This window comes from Cricetulus griseus, chromosome 7 (genome assembly GCF_003668045.3).
Source record: "Cricetulus griseus strain 17A/GY chromosome 7, alternate assembly CriGri-PICRH-1.0, whole genome shotgun sequence".
Lineage (NCBI taxonomy): Eukaryota > Metazoa > Chordata > Mammalia > Rodentia > Cricetidae > Cricetulus > Cricetulus griseus.
Window position 1 is genome coordinate 101,750,121 of NC_048600.1, and position 19,496 is coordinate 101,769,616.

General features: G+C 46.1%; 1 protein-coding gene across 1 annotated transcript in view; it reads right to left on the reverse strand.

Moving 5' to 3' along the window:
* Msi2 (musashi RNA binding protein 2) overlaps positions 1-19,496 on the reverse strand; it is a 367,643-nt gene that overhangs the window by 224,642 nt on the left and 123,505 nt on the right. The window contains 1 exon segment of the mRNA XM_035447710.1: positions 17,441-17,533. Coding sequence (XP_035303601.1) covers positions 17,441-17,533 — 93 coding nt within the window.

Below are 19,496 nucleotides of genomic sequence, written 5' to 3' on the forward strand. Positions count from 1 at the left end.
AAGTCAATGTACTTCCATGACCTCCCCATGTCAACATGAGTTTCAATGGAGGGCACAGGACTGCCACAGGGCCATTAAGTGAGGACATTAAAAACGTTGATGTAGCTAAAGCACATTAACCTGTGGGGGAAGCCAGGCTATAAGCTGCGGCTCCACCGACATCATAAAAAGTAAAGAGGCCTTCGTAATGGAACTGATATTACAGCCATTGATATAAATTATACCTCGGAACAGGGGAGAAGGGGGTGGGATGTAAAAATGGAACAAGTTCAAACTTCTTTTATTGTAATAGTCTCCAGTTGAACATAATCACCAAAGCTATAGTGCGATACGATTGCCAAAACTAGACAAACATCTGTGCGATGGATTCATCTCAGAGGGGAGGCCAACAGCTTGTTATCATTAAAGCGGCGATGCTCGCTCTGCGACTGAACTGCAGGCCGCCTTGTTACTGTGCTTGTGGAGGCAATTGTACCAGATGTTGGCAACCACCTTCAGATAGATGACAGGCACCTGCTGTTGGGGAAATTAAGCTCCTCATTGGCCTCCCTGATTTGGGGAGCTGGGGGGCAGGAGTGACCCTTGCACGTGCCTCGTGATGGGTACTCATTACATATGACCAAGAGATGGGATTGGATTCCCGGACAGGAGTGTTTCTCTCTGCCCCACTTGGCTCCTCATGAGAAGATCCAAGAATGGCCCAAGAAGTGCTGGAGGGAAGGTGAAGATGTCCAGGTCTCTAATTCGGGCTGGAGACAGCAAGAGCAGGGTGTGATCGACTCCCTCAGCAGGTTGCTCCTGGTAACGGTCTCCAAGACCTCAAGAGCTCCTAAATTTGAAACATGGCTGTGGACATTAATCATCATTAAAAGCCAAACAGGCAATTTTCAAACCATGTCATGCTGACTCAGATGGAGACAAAGGCTTGGCAATGGGGGAGAGCATGGACAAGGGAGATAAATACACCCATGCCACCACAGACAAATAAAAATCATGGGAGCCCATAATTCATTTTTCAGAGCATCCTCCAAACATCAGCCAGTAGTTAGTTATTTGACAGATATGAGTCACTCCCCAGTCCATGGAGCTGACCTAGGCCTACTTGGCTGAGAGTAAACTCAGAAAAAGGTACCAATAAGGATGCAGACAGAGGTCCTGGGTCCCGGAGGGGCATCCTGCCTCCTCTCCTGAGAAAGGAAGTCCACAGAGTTTCAGGGACCAACAGATGGCTCCATCCTGGAGGGTTGACACTCTGCTGACAAGGTCAAGTCAGTGCTTTTGCAAAAATGTGCTGCCCAGGCCCCTCAGCGGGCCAAGGGGTTAGCACTGAGCACAGGGGCTCTCCTCGGGTGATCAGAGCTGAACCTGGGTACCCTGCACTTAAGACAAGGACAGCTGTTTTCAGAGAGATGTGATGGCTAAGACTAGGTAGGAAGGACAAGTCCAGCCAGACACAGCTTGTTGAGCTGGATGGGACAAGCCTACAGTCACCTTCTGGAGCCTCTGTCCTGTCTTGTCTTGTCCAAGGGTCTTCAATATATATGCCCTCTTCGTCTACACATCGAAAAGCCCTAAATGGTCCTAGTCACTGCCAAAGAAATTAAATGGCTTGCTACCAATTATTGAACCTTTAACAGGCACATTAATTCTAAGTTTTCTACCCTCTACTAGAGGCCCAAAAGGAGCTTACTCTAATATTTAGCCACAAAGTAAAATGAAGCAAGCCTCTTTAGCCTGTAATTAAAGTTGTTTCGTGTTCCTAACCAATCAGAACTGCTCTGTTTAAAAACAGAAGGAGATAGGGGATGGGGATAGGGAGGGCGTCCAAGTTCCTAGCATAGTAATGACAAAGTTGAAGAGGAACACTTACCGGAGAATACAGAAATCAAGGCATCAATTTAATTTCACACTCTACCTGCCTTGGACTAATTTGTGTAAATTACATTTCATACGAAGAACTTCGGCCCACGTGACCACAATGGAGAAATAAGCAGCTTGCATCAAATCGAGTTTTCTTCAGGTATAAATATCACTCTTTTTAGTGTGTGTTTAGCTGAATTCAGCTTGGGCTTCATGCAACTATCACACAAATGTTAGTTTCCACATTTTTACCAGCCTATCAAGTCAGAATCATTTTTGTTTATTTGTTTGTTTGCTTGTTTTAAAAAGCAGGCATAAGAAGCACAGATGAATCCATGTGGACCTTTCTTCCCCTCTTCTTTTAGGAAAATGTTTATAACCAAATTCTCAGCTCATGGGTGTGAGTTAGCAGAGTCAAGGAGCTGTTGCGTGAAGTTTCCATCTGGGCCTGACGAGTTCAGGAATGCAGCCGGAGAAATCGTGTGTGACTGAACGAGACTACATATGTGTTCAAGTATACAGTCCTCTAGCTGGTGGCTACCACAGTCATCCAGACCACCTGTTCCTTAACAGCAATACCTTGGGCCATGCACCAGATGCAGCCAGGCCCCAGGCCATTCCTCCTTGCCCACCATAACATGGTTGGGTAAGGGCTGCCTCTCGTCCTCCTCTGGACAATCTCAACTAGAAAACTTTTCCAGACAGACTGGAAAAGTGGCCTCTACTGCTGACACTATAGGGCCTATTATTTCAAATGAATTTATAACTGACTCTAATGATAACAGGTTATGAATCACTAATTTGGGACTCAAGGTGGAGACTGAGGAATGTGTTTAAGTAGTAACTTACAGCTAGCTACAGTTCAAATGCAGCCTGCTGCCTGGTGTTTGTAAATAAAAACTGGAGCCCAGCCACACGCATTCATTTACATACTGTCTGTGGCTGTTCTGTGAGTAACAGGGGAATCAAGTGACTGAACTGCAGACTGTGTGGTCTGCAGAATCTAAAGTAGGCAGGTAAAGTCGGCCAACCCTGGTCCATATGAGCAGGGTGCTCAGAATTCAAATGCCAGTAAGAAACAGAGTTGAGGACTAGACAACCGCAATGCCTGTGAAAGCAGTGGCATTTCTGGTTGTTGCTGCTTAAAAGGGGGCTGGAGAAATAGCATTAATGCATTTAATCTACAAGACTTTATACAGACTTTCTTTGACTTCAACTGTCACTCAGACGTCAAGGTGCACCCAAGGAGTCATCTTTGGCTATTCATTCTCTTGGGTGGCCCAGTCACCATATGAGAGGCAGATAGGAAGCCATGGGACTGAACTGCAATATTCCCTGTGGTTCTCTTCCTGTTACAGAGACGGTTCCCAGTGCCCACCTCTGGGGTCAAATAAGCAAGCAATAAGGCAAATCACCTTTTGTTGTTGTTGTTGTTTAAGACATGGTTTCTTTGTGTAATAAATAGCCCTGGCTGTAGACCAGGCTGGCCTCAAACTCAAAGAGATCAGTCTGCCTTTGCCTCCCGAGGGCTGGGATTAAAGGTGTGTACTACCACCGCCTGGCGGCAAATCACTTTTGGTGGGGATGAGACACGAGCTATCAGAAAGGAAACAACATGGCAAGAAGAGAAACATTTTTAAAATCCTGGGCCATTTAATAGACTTGGACAAGGTGATGGCAGATGTTCGTATTTGAGCTGCATCTTACACAGCTCTCCAGCTGGTGACAAAGTAAGACATTAGTTATCTCAAGCCCACTGGATCACAATTTGGGTCTTTCTGAAGTGGGACAGACAGGGCTCTTGTATCCAGGGGTACATAAACAGCTGGCTTCTCCCTGCCCTCCACATCCCTACTGTCCCTCTGTGGATCCAGAACAAAAGCCTGCTATGTACTTTTCCTAGATCAATGTTCAGGCTGGTGTCAAAGCAAAGCAAACACAGCCCATCGTTCCCAGGCTTCATCCCTGGGAAGATGAGGCAGCGGGAGTAAAAGACAGGCAGCTTAGGGGAAGGGCCCCAAACAGGCTCCTCCCCTGCCATCTCTGCACTGCAGATCACTTACAGGTGTTCTTTCTACTCCTGGACTGCATGTCCCTCGAAGGCAAGAAAGTTTGCCTTGCTGGGCTCTCCTGGTGCTTATCTCTTGAAACATGGTGACTGGGTACATAGACGAAAGCTCAAGTACATCCACCCTAGGACCTTCTGATGGACACCTCCCTCCTCCTCTAGCCCTTCTCAAGGTCTCCAGTACCCTGAGAGCTCTGGCTACCCAGCCCCTGCCCAAAACAATCCCACTAAGCCAAAATTCTCCCTCAGCACTGTCTGAGGGTGGCAGCTTCACTTAGCAGGAGTGGTTAAGTAGAATCCACGTCGCCTCCCCACCAGAAGCAACTACAACAGAAGCTTTCCAGGGGATGATGTGTACTGAAGTCTATCCAGACACACCCTCATCAAGAAGAGATGCTGTGGACAGCCAGGCATGGAAGAAAGCCCAGCCTGAATGAAGAGCTGCTTCTCTCGGGGTAGACGTGTTGAAATCAACTGGAATAAAGTTAGAGCAACAGCTTTCTGAGGACAGGGGAAACAGTTTTAGGGTCTCTTGTACCTCTCCAATGAGGGGTGGGCCGCCTCCAGGTGTGTTGGGGAGCTCTAGCCTCACAAAGCTGCCTTCAAAGAACATTTTCAAGGCACCCGTCTCACTTCAAACTGATTTCTTAATACAAACCAACCAACCACACAGGCTCACACACACACCCCAATCCCAGCCAATACCTGCATTTCCCTGTATCTAACCAAAGCCTCAGCTGTCAGCTTATGTGAGTACTTGGGGGAATCACTAAGAAGATGGTGGCTTTCCATAGAAAGTTGGCATTTATCAAAGTGCAAGCATTATCTTCTCAACAGAAGCTGACAATTTGTCCCGTGCCTCCCTCGAGAGAATCCAGCGCGATCACATTTGCTTCCCCGGCATGCTGTTTCTCCTACTACAACATTTCTTTGCCTGGAAAGAAAATATTGTGACTCCTTGCCATATTCACTTCATTAGCATAAGAGGAGAAAAAGCCAAATCCTCCCTGCACACCCCCACTACCACCCAGTAGCTCCAGCTGGGTTAAATCTAGCAGTATCTAAGATGCCGAATTTGTCAGAAGGCTGCCTGAGGAGGTGGTAAGGAGGCAGGGCACCAGAGTCACTATAAAACTAGTACCTTAGAAACTCAAGACACCATCCACTCGGCAGAGGGAAGAGATCTGTGCACAGGAGAGCCGGACGCTTATTAGGGGAGGCAAACTCGGTGGCAAGTCAGTAACCTGAAAGTTCAAACCAAGGGTAGGGTGCAACAGGGACCTGGAAAGGGTAGCTTTGCTGGTAGAACGCATCATTAGCAGGCACAAAGCCTTGGGTTCTAGCCCTAGCACCTCAAAAAACCAAGTGTGAATACCCATGCCTGTAATCCCAACACTCAGGAAGTGGAGGCAGGAGAATCAGAAGGACAAGGACAGCCTCAACCACATAGGAGGTTCAAGGCCATACTGTGCAACATGAGACTTTATGGGAAGGGATAAAGGGAGGGAGAAGACAGATGGAGAAGCAGAGATGGAAAGAAAGAGGAGCCCATCACTGTGTAAGTGCCAGACACCAACTAAACTAGAGTCTAGTCACTCTTACAAAATTTATTCATTTTATGTGAATGAGTGTTTTGCCTACATGTGTGTCTGTGTCATATGTACATGCAGAGTCTGCAGAATCCAGAAGAGGACCTCAGATCCCCTGCAACTAGAGTCACAGGCAGTTGTGAGCTGCTATGTGAGTGCTGGGAATCGGAACTAGGGTACTATGGAAGAACGACCAGTGATCTTAACCACTGAGACATCTCTCCACCTCTGACTCTATTCATTCTTACAAACCCTGTAAATGAAAATGTTGCCTTACTTAACAGGCGGGAAATTGTTTCAGGACAGTTAAATCAATACATCTATGTTCAAGCTTAAGTCAACCTAATTCCAAAGTCCAAACCATTCAGTATTATCCCACATCATCTAAACAAAGCCCAAGAGTCCTGCATCCAGAACAGTGGCGCTCCTTCATTCTTTCACAGGGCAAAATGTCCCACCAACACATCCTACCTTGCCCCAATGGGATTTCCCAATGACAGAAATGTTTGTGCTCTGGAAGGGCTGTGCTGACCTGCTGCTCACAGTGCCCAGATACTACCTTAGTTCTACAAAGCTTGGCTGTAGCTTGCTACTGCTCATTTACACCCATCTGCAAGAGAATAATAACAGGATCCCGGAAGGGAAGTGCTCCAGCCAAAGCTGAATATACTCTCTTAAAGCCCCATTTTTTAAAAAAGCTAACGTCACCATCTGAAACACCTCCCTTAGTGACTGGCACAGCTCTTCCCTCTGATACAGAGGTCCCATCCATCCATTCCTTCGCTATTTTCTAAGCATCAGGCTGAGCCAGTCCTCACACTCCCCACCAGCAAACTGCTTGGGCCGCAGCTTGCTGGAATGTGAAGGCTCATGAAGGCAAAGAGCATACACTGGGCTTACAGCTAAATAACCCAAGAAGCCCTCTTCAGAGTCCCAGTATGGATTTTCCGCCCACTCCTAGTTTGCTTTCTTCATGGCACAATTTGGAGTTAATTTTATTATTTCCTTGCCAGTTGAGGGTTTGTCCTTCTCCATATGTACCCCATGCTAACAGGCTACAAGGAAGCAGGGTTCTTGTCTGTTTTATTTACTCATGGGACAGAGGCTCCTAGCTCAGTGACTGGCCCCAACAACATCCTTGAGATCTGTGGAGCGACACAATGAACAAGTGAACGGTGCACAAGGCCACAGGCGCAATGTTCTCTGGGCTTAATGAGGAGGAATGGCTGCTTTCCTGCACTAAGTGGTCCCATGATGTGGATGTAGCTTTGAAGATCTAAGGCTCTTTGTCTTTATAGGGTTTTCTCCCTCCTGCTTTACACTGAGTTTATTAACATCTTCCCATCCCTTAATATTTGCTGTAAATTCAAAGGAAGCCAGAAAAACGAAGCTTATGAGAATCATATGGACAGGAAGAGGAAAGAAAACTTAGTGAGGATGTGAAAAGCTCTCCCATGAGGCAAAATAAATGCAATAAACACATTAGTGGATCAATATATTTAAATGTATTTTAATAAACATCATCTAAGTATTCCTGGGACAATTTCCAGATGATATTCTTTACCCCCCCCAAGGCTTAATCATTCAGAAAAGTTAAAAGAGTTTTTCCACAGGGCCCGACTGTAACAATTCCTCTTTGTCCCGTGACAATCCGGTGTTCTCTATCAAAGATACAGCAACCTGAAGGTCTTCCACAAACTGGAAGCCTGGAGGTACCTAGACTGAATGAGGGAGCACCTCATCAAAACGATACAGCTTCATCGTATCCTTTATGTTGTGACGATCCTGGGAGAACTTTTCAGTTTGTGTTGTTCCCGGGGTTGGTGAAAGAACCAAAGGACAGATGAAGTAGCAAGCGCGCGCGCGCGCGCGCGCACACACACACACACACACACACACACACACACACACACACACACACGTGTGCTGGCGAGCCTACCACTACAAAAGACTGGAGGGGCAATTCTAGAGGCTCTCGGGTCTCAGGGGCAGAAATTAGTGCAGTTCATGTTTCTAGTGTTTGTTAAGCACAGCTTTTGTTTCTGATGGGATGCTAATAACTCCAGATGCAGTGGCTCATTTAATCCTCAGGGCCACCTGATGTATAGTAGTCATGCATACTGCATGTGTATATTATGTGCCATTATTATCCCTGTTCTATAGGTAAAGAAATACACGCAAAGAGTGAAATGACTTGTTAGTAAGTAGATGGGCTGTATTTCAATCAGAGAAGTGAAAAATAAAACCTTCTATGATCCAGGCAACATTCTAAGCTTGTGGACTAGCAAAGCCTGTGGTATCATCAGGCTGCCTCCGGGTTTCTGTAAATAAAGTTTTATTGAGACAAAGCAATGAACATTTATTTTCATATTGTCTTTATCTCTTGTTTGATTCAGTGAGGGTTGAATGGTCTTAAAAGACCATGTGGGGTACAAAACTAAAACTAATTATCTGGAGCTTTTCAGAAAAACTTCACCAACCCCAGAGTTTCATTCTCAAAGTCAAGTAACGAAAAGTCAGCCCCCTTGTGACCAGAAATATAGGCAGCATGGCCAGGAGCCATTTTCAAGCAAATAGAAGACTGTATTTTTCAACTAGAACCACACACGTGTGGCCTTCTGTGCCATGATATTTATTCTATATAACAAGTCTTAACATAATCATAAAGTAACAGTACCAGGCCTAGAATGTAGATCAGTTGTACAGTGCTGGCCAAGCATGCCTAAGTTCCTGGGTTCAAACTCCAGAAACACATAGAGTCAGATGTGGTGGTACATACCTAAAAATCCCAGTGTTAAAGAAGTAAAGGCAGAAGGACCAACAGTTTGAGGTTATTACTGACTATACATGGGGTTTGAGGCCAGCTTGGGCTAAAGTCCTTGTCTAAAGAGTAATGTGTGCAAGTGTGTGGTGTGGGGGTTGTTGACTGGTAACCTTCCAGGAAAATGCTAGATGGCTGGTAAGGCATCCATCCTTTGAGCATCTCACATGAAGCAAGAACCCAGGACTTCTACTAGAAGGGTTAAGGGCAGACACAAAAGGAACCCCTGAATCTGAACATTGATGGCAGCTAAATTGGGGCAGCTACAGGGTTGATAATGCCTCCTTTTTTTCACTACTTGGTGGGGAAAGGGAGGGTGTTTTTCTTTTTTTAAGATAAATATAAAAAAAAAAAATGTTTTGTGCCTTTGGAAGGCTTGCAGCACATCCTCTCCCAGAGGCCTTCAATGCCCTTCTGATGGTCCAGAAGAAAGCGTGGAACACAGTCAGAGAGCCCGCCTCTGATCATTCCACACTCTCATTTATTTTTCCTTAACTGAAAAGCACCGTAAGTTGTTTCTTTGAATGCTGACATGCCATAAGCAAGTCAGAAAATATTTACCTCTGCCTCCAATTATAAAAGGCCGTTAGCGACCTCAACAACCAAAAATCTCTCATTATAAGTAATCCACTCGCAGAAATTGCATCTCCTACAGCAGACCACCTAAAAACCACTTCCTGTAAACAAACCACTCTGCTGGGCTTTTAAATCTAATTAAATCCTCACTTTGCTCTTTAACTACAAGAAGCTCACTTTTCACTGAGCCAGGGCAGATTTTTTATTATTATTATTTTCAATAGTCACAGAAATAATCCCCAAGTAGGAGCCAAACAGAAGCCCAAAGGCGAGCTATACAACAAACCACCACTGCCTATCTTTGCTACCTGCCTTCCCCATAGCACTTTCTCATTTAACAATTTCTTGTGCTACCTCTTCCCTCAGCTGCTAGAATAAATCATGAGGGTAAAATATAAATACGTGTGAATGAGAATTCCAGAACACTGAGGAAGGAGTACTTAAATCTGCCTAGTCATGGGGAACATACCTGATGGGCCTTTTCAGAGCCTGAAGTAGCAGTTAGGCTAAGACTCCACTTCCTCTTTGCTGGTACTGGTAAACTTACAGCTGGTCAGTCTACCTTTACCCTTAGGTGTGGAGGGACAAGTCCCTACAGTAACCAGGAACCTGCCAATAACAGCATTAGGACCTGCTGTCTGCTGTCTTCCACCCTCTTCCCTCTCTTCCCTCTGTCTCCACCCACTGCTGCTGCAACAAGTAATCACCCACCCTCTACAACCACAGACAGACCCTCCATCTGGATTTTTCCATGGCAGAAACATGGGCACAAAAAGGAAGAAAGCACTGTTACCCAGGTGGCAGAGAGTATGCGACCTTAAAGCAGATTCCACTTTGCCATTAACTCGACACCAAAAAAGATGACATGGATCGAAGGAGAAATGGAAACAGCAGAGGCAAAACTCAATCTTCTATTTATTTTATGCAAAGTTTTCTTGGTGCCTATTAATGCCTGCTTTCCCTCCACCATCTAATCTCTGCTTCCATTTCATTCTTAGACGACTGTGATTATTCTAATTCAGCATTTGGATGACTTCATTTCCGTTCAAGTACACCCAGGTCAACTTGGATAGAAAAGAAAGAGGAGGAGAAGAAAAATAATCAGCTAAAAGCTATTAAATATCAGCCGTGAGCCTCGTGATTGGTTTTAAAGGCAGTGGTGAGGTTAGCAACAGTCAGAAAAGCAATGCTCGGGCTTCTTCCTGCTTCTTAACGTTTTTTTTTTTTTTTTTTTCCCGGGTCTTTTCTCTACTGAGGCTTCCAATGTAAATAAAGTACCAAATGGCAGCCCACTTAGGGCTAATTCACAGATATTGGAGTCTCCAAATACAGAGCTGTAAAAACTTACAGGGCAGGAAACTCGACAAACCGGGCCGTTCTACACGGACCGCTTCTGTGAGGACAAAGGAAGGGAAAAAAAGAAGAAAGGAGAAGGCAAGAGAAAAGCATACGTGACCCATGTAATGGGGCGTCCTATTGATGGGGAGGGGGTGGGGGCAGGATCTCCATATCAATGCTCACTCCACAGAACAATCGAGTTAGATGTCTATGCCAAGTCTAAATGAACTGTGCTTTCTCTCCCTGAAGAACCACCCCTTGCACCCACTGGCACAAGCCCGGGCCATGATTTCTGGTGCTTTTTCAGTTCCCACTGAAAACCATCTCGGCAGAGAAAGCATTCCTTTCTCATGCTAACAGCTCCATTGTAAGTGACCTCTTCAGAGGCCTCCAGGAGGACTCTGAGAAGGTGAGGCCCCTGGAAGTACTTTGTGTTCCCTCCCATGCCCACCACAGGCCTCATTAACTCCTTTGCTACCAAGAGCTCCCTGGCCCTGCCTTCTTTCAAATTAAGTAAAACTAAACTGTGCTGGGACACAGAGTGAAACAGCCATGTATGAAGCCTTGCTCCTCTACCTAGCATGCAAATGAGCGTGCCATTTAATTAACATAATCTCAAAGTTTTTCCCAGCTTGCAACCCAGAAGGCATTGGGATAGTTTTCTATTTGTATATTTTAAAACACTGTTAACAGTGCAATAATAATGTCTGATGCCTTTGCCTAACAGCTGGCTATATTTTGTACACTAAGAGGGAAATGGGAAGCTTTCCTGGAAACCTACTATTTTAGGAATTCTGTTTGAAGCAAAACATGAAGATTTAGGAGAAGGGAAGCTAGGGAGCTGAGGCTATTTCTAACTCTACTGGCCACCACAGAAACAGGCTTGGGAAGCAGAAATGAGCAGGGAAACACAAGATTTTTGAGCATCAGGATGATTTACAGCCCCGCACAAGGACCTTGCTAACCCATGGTGATGCTGGCTGTACTTGGGCCTAAAAGGTGGATGTGGGAAATGAGGAAGCGTTTTGCTCTCCACTGTGGTGGACTTTCCCTGTGTCTCCTTCTGAAATGAGGGAACAACACAGACCAGACAGAGACTATAAAGACCACGGAGACAGGGTTGGCCTTGCATTGTTCTATCACAGGAAGAAAGCTTAAACCTAAAATCCCATCACGGCCAGCCAGTGAAGGAGGGAATGAACCTCCCTGGCCCTAGTTACAAGTGAAGACAGTCTGTGAAAAACACTCCAGACTCTGGAGAGGCTAAAGCAGGCAGGCACCATCTTCCAGCCAGTCCACCTGCCAAAACTGCTTCAGAAGATGAAGGCCCCATGGGAGCATCACACAGCCACAAAAGACACACATAGAGATTTTTGTTTTCTGGGTTCCTGAGAGAATCAAGCACCCATACAGAGCTGTTTATCTGTGCCACACATTTGGTAGTGATAAAAATCTACCCCAGGATCACAGTCCACTTTCAAGAATATACAGGGCTAACTTGTCTCTTTATCTCTCACAAATCTCTTGCTTTTTGAATTTCAAAGGCTTTTTGGGGGGGTGGGTCTTCTAGGTAAGATTCTCCTCACACTTTCTGTTATCAAAAGCAATCTGAATGGCATCACAGACACACCTCCATGCCCCTACCTATAGTCTGGGGCTAGAAAACAGCAGGCATCAGGTTGACACTCTCAACAAATACACCCCCCTACCCTCTCCTGCTCCAAGGACTCCCACTTCATGGAATAAATGAGGAGATCCCTATGTGAAAAAAAAAAAAAAAAAAAAAAAAACAGTTCACACTGGTTTCCAACTGTGTTCCCTCCCCACAAAGTTTTCAGTCTCTGGAGCTATGGCTAACTTTATCAGCCCCTTACACAGCCCAGCTCTAGCAAGGAGGCTGCAAAGAATCCCTTACCTCCTTCCCAGAGAGCTCCTTTCCCTGGGACCTGAGGAGCCATAACTTCCCAAATCCTGCCCTTCCTTGCTGTCTTTGCTCCCCCACACCACCTCCATGAGCAGCTGGCCCAGTAAGGGGTTAAAGCCCTCATATCAAACCACAGCTCGGGCCCTGGCCAGAAGGGACATGGGAACCAGGGCAGCGGGTGATAAAGGCCGGATTGTAGCAGCCCACTGGATTGGAAATGACTTGTAGGCCTAATGAAACAGAACTTTGGCAGTGAAACAGAATAAAAGGAAAGAGACAATAAACGGCAAGACAAAGGGTGCAGAGTCGGTTCAGCTTAGCCAAATAAGCCCACTTTGTTGTTGGGAAAAGCCAAAGCCGATTAGGATAAACCAATGACTAAGCATAAGTCTTCCAAACTAATTACACAGCTCGCCATGTGAAGTCTAATTGGAAGCCTCTATGGCTCTCACTGGAGTCCTGTAGAGTCAGCATCACCTAGCGAGTAGAGCTGAGCAGAGCTGGACACTGGAGCTGCCCTGGCATCCCAGGAGCAGCTAAGAAGTGGGAAACTTTCTGTTCTATCCAGGACAAGGCAGAGTAGGTCATTCTGCTTCAAGGAAGGCCTCTTTGATCCCAAAGCCCTTGCAAGAATGTAAGTAAGAGAGTGGAACTTGAAGGAAGGACCCAAAGAGAAGTGGAGACAGGAGGAGGCAGAGGAAGAGGAGGAGGTGGAAAAACCTGAGTGTAGGGAGGGCTTCTCCATCTCAAGGCACTTTGGTTAAGAGATGAGCTCTCTGGAGTGGCTCTGCTCCAGCATATCAGAGCATCAGTCATCTGCCAGGTTTGGGAATGGTCTATATACATCATTCCTGTACGTATGAAATCATGAACACAGATAATGTTCACCGAATAACCAAGGCAGTTAAATAAATTACTGGAGATCAGCGTTGCTGACAAATGAATACACCACACCATGCTCCCTGTGCAGAAGAGTCAGCTGACTTCCAAAGCAGAAGGCAGGGTTTTATCCAGAGTGCAGAGGCTAGGTTGTACCCCAAGTGCCCATCCAGGCTTTACCCAGCCTGGGCTGTGTGACCTTAAACAACTTCTTTCTCATCACCCACATAGTGGAGATGCCAAGTGTCTCATGTGACATCCTTGAAAGCACATTTTAAAGTGCATTAAAAGCTTAGCACCAAACACATGAAACTGTAAAGCACAAACAGCAACACACAGTAAAACTCTCTTACCAGTAAAATCTGAATAGCACGAGTTTTGATCATTTAGACCTAGTGCCTGGAACAGGAAGATTGAAAGTAACTTACTCAGTTTTTCTGGGTCTTACTCATAGGATGAAGATTCCAGATTATAAATAGTGCCTTTTTCCAAATAAAGAATGCAATCTCAAATCAAGATGCAGTGCCCCTGCATCACGAAGCCCAGAAATAAACTTTACTGTGTTGAAGACTGTTTTGCTTACTACATACCATGCTGACTACCATGAGCAATGTATTCTTATGTTAGTCTATAAATACACTGGGTTATAATCTATCTACGTATATTTAAACACTCTCTATAGGACTTTCACAGCTTAAAGACCAGCCTTAGGAATAATTCAGTTCAGGGGTCAACAAATCTGGCTCTCTGTTTGTTTTTATAAAGTTTTATTGGAACACAACCACAGCCATCTGTTTACATGCTAGTTGCAGATATTTTCACCCTACAATAGCAGAAGTTATAATAGAGACCATATGGGTTGCAAAGCAATTTACTAGCCTTTACAAATCTGTCACTGGCTTCCCCAGAAGGGAAACTGAGGCAGGAACAAAAGTCTGCCAAGGTGTTGCTGGAGGTCATCCCCATGGTCAGGCCCAGAACGGAAGCTTTGGAATACCGTCTACCTTACCATTCTCCAGGGAAGGCACCAGAAACAGCCACCTAAGTTTATTGAGTTCTGTGTCAACAGCTTCATTTCATGATCACATTTTAATATAAAGAAGTATGAGCATCTTTAATGGGGGGTGGGAGGTCTTCTGAGGGGAAAAAGCAAAAAGGGTTGCTAAGTGTCCACTTTGAGTTATTTAAAGATCTCTCTCCCTCCCTCCCTCCATCTCTCCCTCCCTCCATCTCTCCCTCCCTCCCTCCATCTCTCTCTCTCTCTCTCTCTCTCTCTCTCTCTCTCTCTCTCTCTCTCTCTCTCTGTGTGTGTGTGTGAGTGTGTGTGTGTGTGTATATGTGTGTGTATGTGTGTGTGTGTGTCATTTGGTATCCACTCCACTTACAGCAAAGACATATTTAAACTACCCTCAGCCCAGCCCCTTGGTAGCAGTTGTGTCTATGTTGACTGCCACCTGAAATAAACAGTTGGAGCAGCTGCCACCTCAGGCAAGATGGAAAAGGGGAAAAGACAGTAAATGATGGTGAGTGAAACACAGAACGTGGTACACCCTGCATGGAGGCTGTAGTGAGATGGAAGTTCAGGCGTGGAAGCGGAGAAGAAGCAGGATATGCGTTCTGGTTCAAAGTTAAAACCCCTCTGGTCTCTACTATCTTCCCAATCAAGGAGGCCACAGAACACCGATCTTCTCGGTGCAGATGCCCAAGTCTGGAGCACCCCCCTGTGCATATCGAAGAGACACCAAGCCTTCCTTCCTGCCAGCACTAAAATGCCATTTATATGAAACACAGCAACACCACCATCTCCCAGAGAAAAATTAAACAAGACAATGTAAGGAACGGCTTGACCTGGCATGTGACAGTCGGTAGTACTCCTTTGAGGTAGTGAATTTATACCTTGCTAATTTGCTTCAAGACAGCCCCAAACAACCTCCCTCAGGCATGTGCGCACACACACACACACACACACACACACACACACACACACACACACACACACACAGAGAGAGAGAGAGAGAGAGAGAGAAGAGAGAGAGAGAGAGAGAGAGAGAGGAGAGAGGGGGGGGAGATATACTTTAACAAAGGGTAAAGTCCGTGTGTCAATTTACCCACTACCTCTTTTTGCCAAGGCTGGTTTTTACTCCTGGCCCCCAAGGCCTACCAGGAGACTCTACTTTGATCATTCTGGATTCAAATGAACGATCAGAATCCAGAGAGGCGTTGAATCCTGCCCAAGGGGCCATAGGCAGAACACTAGACTCCGGCAAACGACAAATAAGCTCTTCGGAAGGCAAGCCCAGATAACACTCAGTGCCTATGCATGAAAGGAGCTGCTAGCTCATGAGTAGAGTGTGTTACAGGTTTTGGTGCATTCAAAAGCCTCCTTAGTCCTTTAGTAAAACACTCCATAAGTTTATGCAGCCTGTCAGAATCCACAAATACGGCTGCACAATTAACTGAGCAGCATCCGACCCAGCAAGTGCCATGTTAGGGAAGATGGTCTGTGACTGCGGCCGAGACAAAGGGACAACTGTTCTCAAGGCGGTGTTGGAAGCGGCTGTGGGCAAGGCCAAAGCTTGCCGGGCGGCCCACTGCTGACACTGAGTCACGACTGTAAGTGCTCATGAGAAACAACAAAAGGGAAGACAGGAAGGACGAGGGAGAGATCTGAGAGGGGGAAAAAGCGAGGCTGGGGGTGTGCAGAGATGTGCTGTCTGCTGCAAGTGTAAGCCTGTCTGGAATACTGCAACAGCTCATCCAGGCAGCCACAGCCTCCCTGACACCTGCAAATGGGCCTATGAGATTCCAAGGCAGGTTATGGCTCGAAAAAGAAATCCCACCTCTTGTTTGCAAACACTACCCTGGACTCAATTTGAAGGCAGAAGAGGGCCCACCCTCCAGAGTATGGTGCAAGAAGGACTTGTCTCATTTAATTACTTCCAATCCTTCTCCCTAGGCAGGGAGGGGCCAGTGATGGATACTTCCCTCTAGTGCCATAAATCACTCTTGGAAAGAGAAGCCCTGTAACTCCAGTGGCCATCAGCACACTTAGCTTCCCCAATGAGCCACCCAGAATGAGTCAGCCCCCAGATGAGATGTTCAGGAGGACTATGAGGAAGACAGCCTTTGTCAAAATCCACCGAGGTGGGCAATTCCATGCCATTTCAAATGTATAGCTGAACTGAAGATGCTGTTTTCTCTTTGTTGTATGGTCTCCCATCCATGCAGAAACTGACTAATACAAAGGGGGGAATCTTCAATTCAAAGCTAAATAAAGGTCATGGCCCTCATCTCACGCAGTGGCTCATGGAGGGCCACAAATGGTGATTGAGTCATGGCTGTCTGCTGCCCTGGGTAAGCAAGCAAAGCACAGAACTTTCAGGCCAACTAGTGGGTGGCAGTGCCCTCGTCCAGGTCTTTGGCAAATAGGACAGCCATCGTGGGAGTAAATGAATGATAAAAGCTTTGAGTGGGCATTGCATCTTTCCAGGATACCACAGAGCTCTGCCACATTAGCCTGTCAGCAGGGAAAACACTATGATGGAGGGAGCTGGCCCCAAGCTTGGGTTCCCATGACAATACCCACAATTACTCAAAAGATGCAGGAAGTGGAGGGCCAGCTCAGCCATTCACCTGCCAAGCTCCTTAGACCTATGGCTTCTGTGGGAGCTAGAGAAAGGGGACCACATAAAGGCAAAGACGGGGCAGCATGACATCTGAGAAGAACCCACTCATATGCTTCTGCCTCTTTCACCAGCTTGAAAGCAACTGACAAAGACATCACCTACATGTCCGTCCCACACGTCTCTCTAACCCCCACACACCTTCTTTCCCCCATTCCTGAATGAGGATACCTAGTCCTAACAGCATACCTCAGGGCATCATTTTGCTTCTGTCTCATTGGCACTTTGGTCAAAATGATGATTGATGTAGCCAACATCTTTCTCAAGTCTCCTTGGGCACTTAACAGGGGAATGTTCTGCTGCCAAGGGCCCAGCACCCTCGTTTCTGAATGCCATCTTCCAGAAGTACAAGGAATAAGGAATCCCAGCGGGTTCACAGGGTTTTGCCTCTCTCAGCTTCTGTGGGCACCTGTGCCCTGTGAGTCACAACCCCACATCCTTCCCCAGTCCTGGCCCCATGTGGCTGGCAAATGACAGCAAAACAGTACTGAAAGGCCACTCTGTGTGCTCCTGCAGGCGCACAAGGCCCCATGCCAACCAAAGTCCTGACTCTTCACTGCAGCTCTGGAGTTTCATGTAAATCCTGACAGGGAAGTTCAAGGACCCAATTCTAGACCGTACATAGCATCAGCTCAGGTAGCCACATCTGAGGATCCACCCACACCTGTGGGCCACTACTGTCCGCCCATGGGCAGCACTTACCTTGCCAAACTGCTCAAAATACTGCTTTACATCTTCCACTACAGTGTTCGCAGATAACCCTCCTACAAATATTTTCTTTGTTCTTGTGACCATCTGCAAGAGATGACAAGAGGAGGGCACAGGTTAACCAGGTTATCAGAAGCAGTGTTTGGTAAGACACTTCAACAAGCCTTGCTCCATGTTCTTCCAGGAAAGCAGTCTGGAACCTGTCTCAGCCTTACAGACCAGACCATTATATAGTTAAGGATGCTGGAGACAGCTATGCTGCATTATCTTAGGCGTTCAGGCTACCAGAGTAGACTGGAACTTCTTGACAGGAGAGGAGCCCCCAGGACCTCTGTGGCCACAAAACATGACTTCATTAGCATATTGAGAAAAATCCCACAGCAGGCTGTTTTAAAATAGAGGAGACACAAACAAAAAGATGCAAAAAGACGATGCTCAGATAGTAGCCAAACCTTGTCAATTACAACCACACTCCCAAGAAAATGTAGGCAGCACAAAGTGCTCTTGATGGGGTTTATTTAAAAAAAAAAGTTGGATGGGTAGGGAAAGCGGGTGGAGTTGGCAGGAGTTGTGGAGGGGATATGAACATGATCAAAGCCTGTTGCACAGAGTTCTCAAGGAACTAATAAACTGGTTTTTAATTGAATACATAAGGACTAGGGATAGCTCTTGCTTCAAATGCTCAAGGCCTTGGCTCAATCCCCCGTACTTTAAAGAAAAAAATTGTAGACACAATTCAAAGGAGGTGTGTACTTTCTATGCTCAGCTCGTCTCAGGCTGCCCTCTGCCTGTAGATAAGATAGGTGCTGACCTCGCACTCAGGGACCACCCTGCAAGCTCTGACCTGACACGCCTTTAAAGCCCTCCCTGCAGCTCACCTTGCTCAACCCTATGCCATCCCCACTAATCCCTAGGTTTCCACACCTCTATTCTCACAGGTCTTTCTCCCTGGAATGCCTCTCCACTCCCAGATCTTCCCATGGCAAATTGCAACCATCTTCCAATTTTCCATGACCTTCTAACTCCAAAAAAAAAAAAAAAAAAAAAAAATCCCTAAGCCTGTCTCATGAAGTCACCATCACACTCTCTATCTCTCTCTCTCTCTCTCTCTCTCTCTCTCTCTCTCTCTCTCTTTCTCTCTCTCTCTCAGTCCCCGATTCACATTAACTGCCTACTCCTTCAAATGTCCAGTCTCTGAGCCTACAGGACCTCTACAACATCAACAACAAAACTAGGCAAATAGAAGGCAACACTGAAAGCCAATGAGTGCAAAAAATGAACACATATTGCCCATATTCTAGAATCCGACCAGCCCCAAAGGAAAAGAGGCTGAAGGAGGGCAGAATTTGAAACTGCCAGGATCCTATCTCAAAAGAAAACAAAACAAAAAACAAAAAGAAAGCAAGTAAAATAATTGAAAAAAAATCTAATAAAAAGTAGGAAAATCCATTGGGCACCAAGACTCATCATTTTGACTTAAAACTATAAAATAAATGTCATCTATGTTATTACTGTTGGATGCAGGACACAGGACAGGTATCACACCTTCCTGGATAGCCATCACACTAAGACTATTAAAATATTTGATAAGTGAATGAATGAGCCAACACACCCACAACAAATCATCCAGTTGTCATGCCACACATCCAGGGCACACGGCTGACATGTTGGAATAGGAAAGACAATAGAAATCCAGCACCAGTATCTCACTGCACTTGTAACTCTAGATGGGACTCAATCTCTTGGATTTGAATTCTCTCCTCTACTCCACAAGGTGCTGTACCAGCTCCACAAAGAACCCCAGTTGCCATCCATCCCCTCAACCCTCATGAGTCCAAGACTGGGTTGGCTGAATCAGAAAGAGGCATCCAGATTTCAGGACGCTTAGGCTTTAGAAGGCAGCTCTTGGTGGGCACATAAGGCGCATGGCCTATGGCTGATCCCAAACCAGAGCGCAGGAAGGCCTTTTCTGCACTGTTTCAAAAGGACACTATGAGTCCTGCCGGCTACTTCCTCCTGTTGCATGGGAGCACTAGGAGTCTACTGGTTT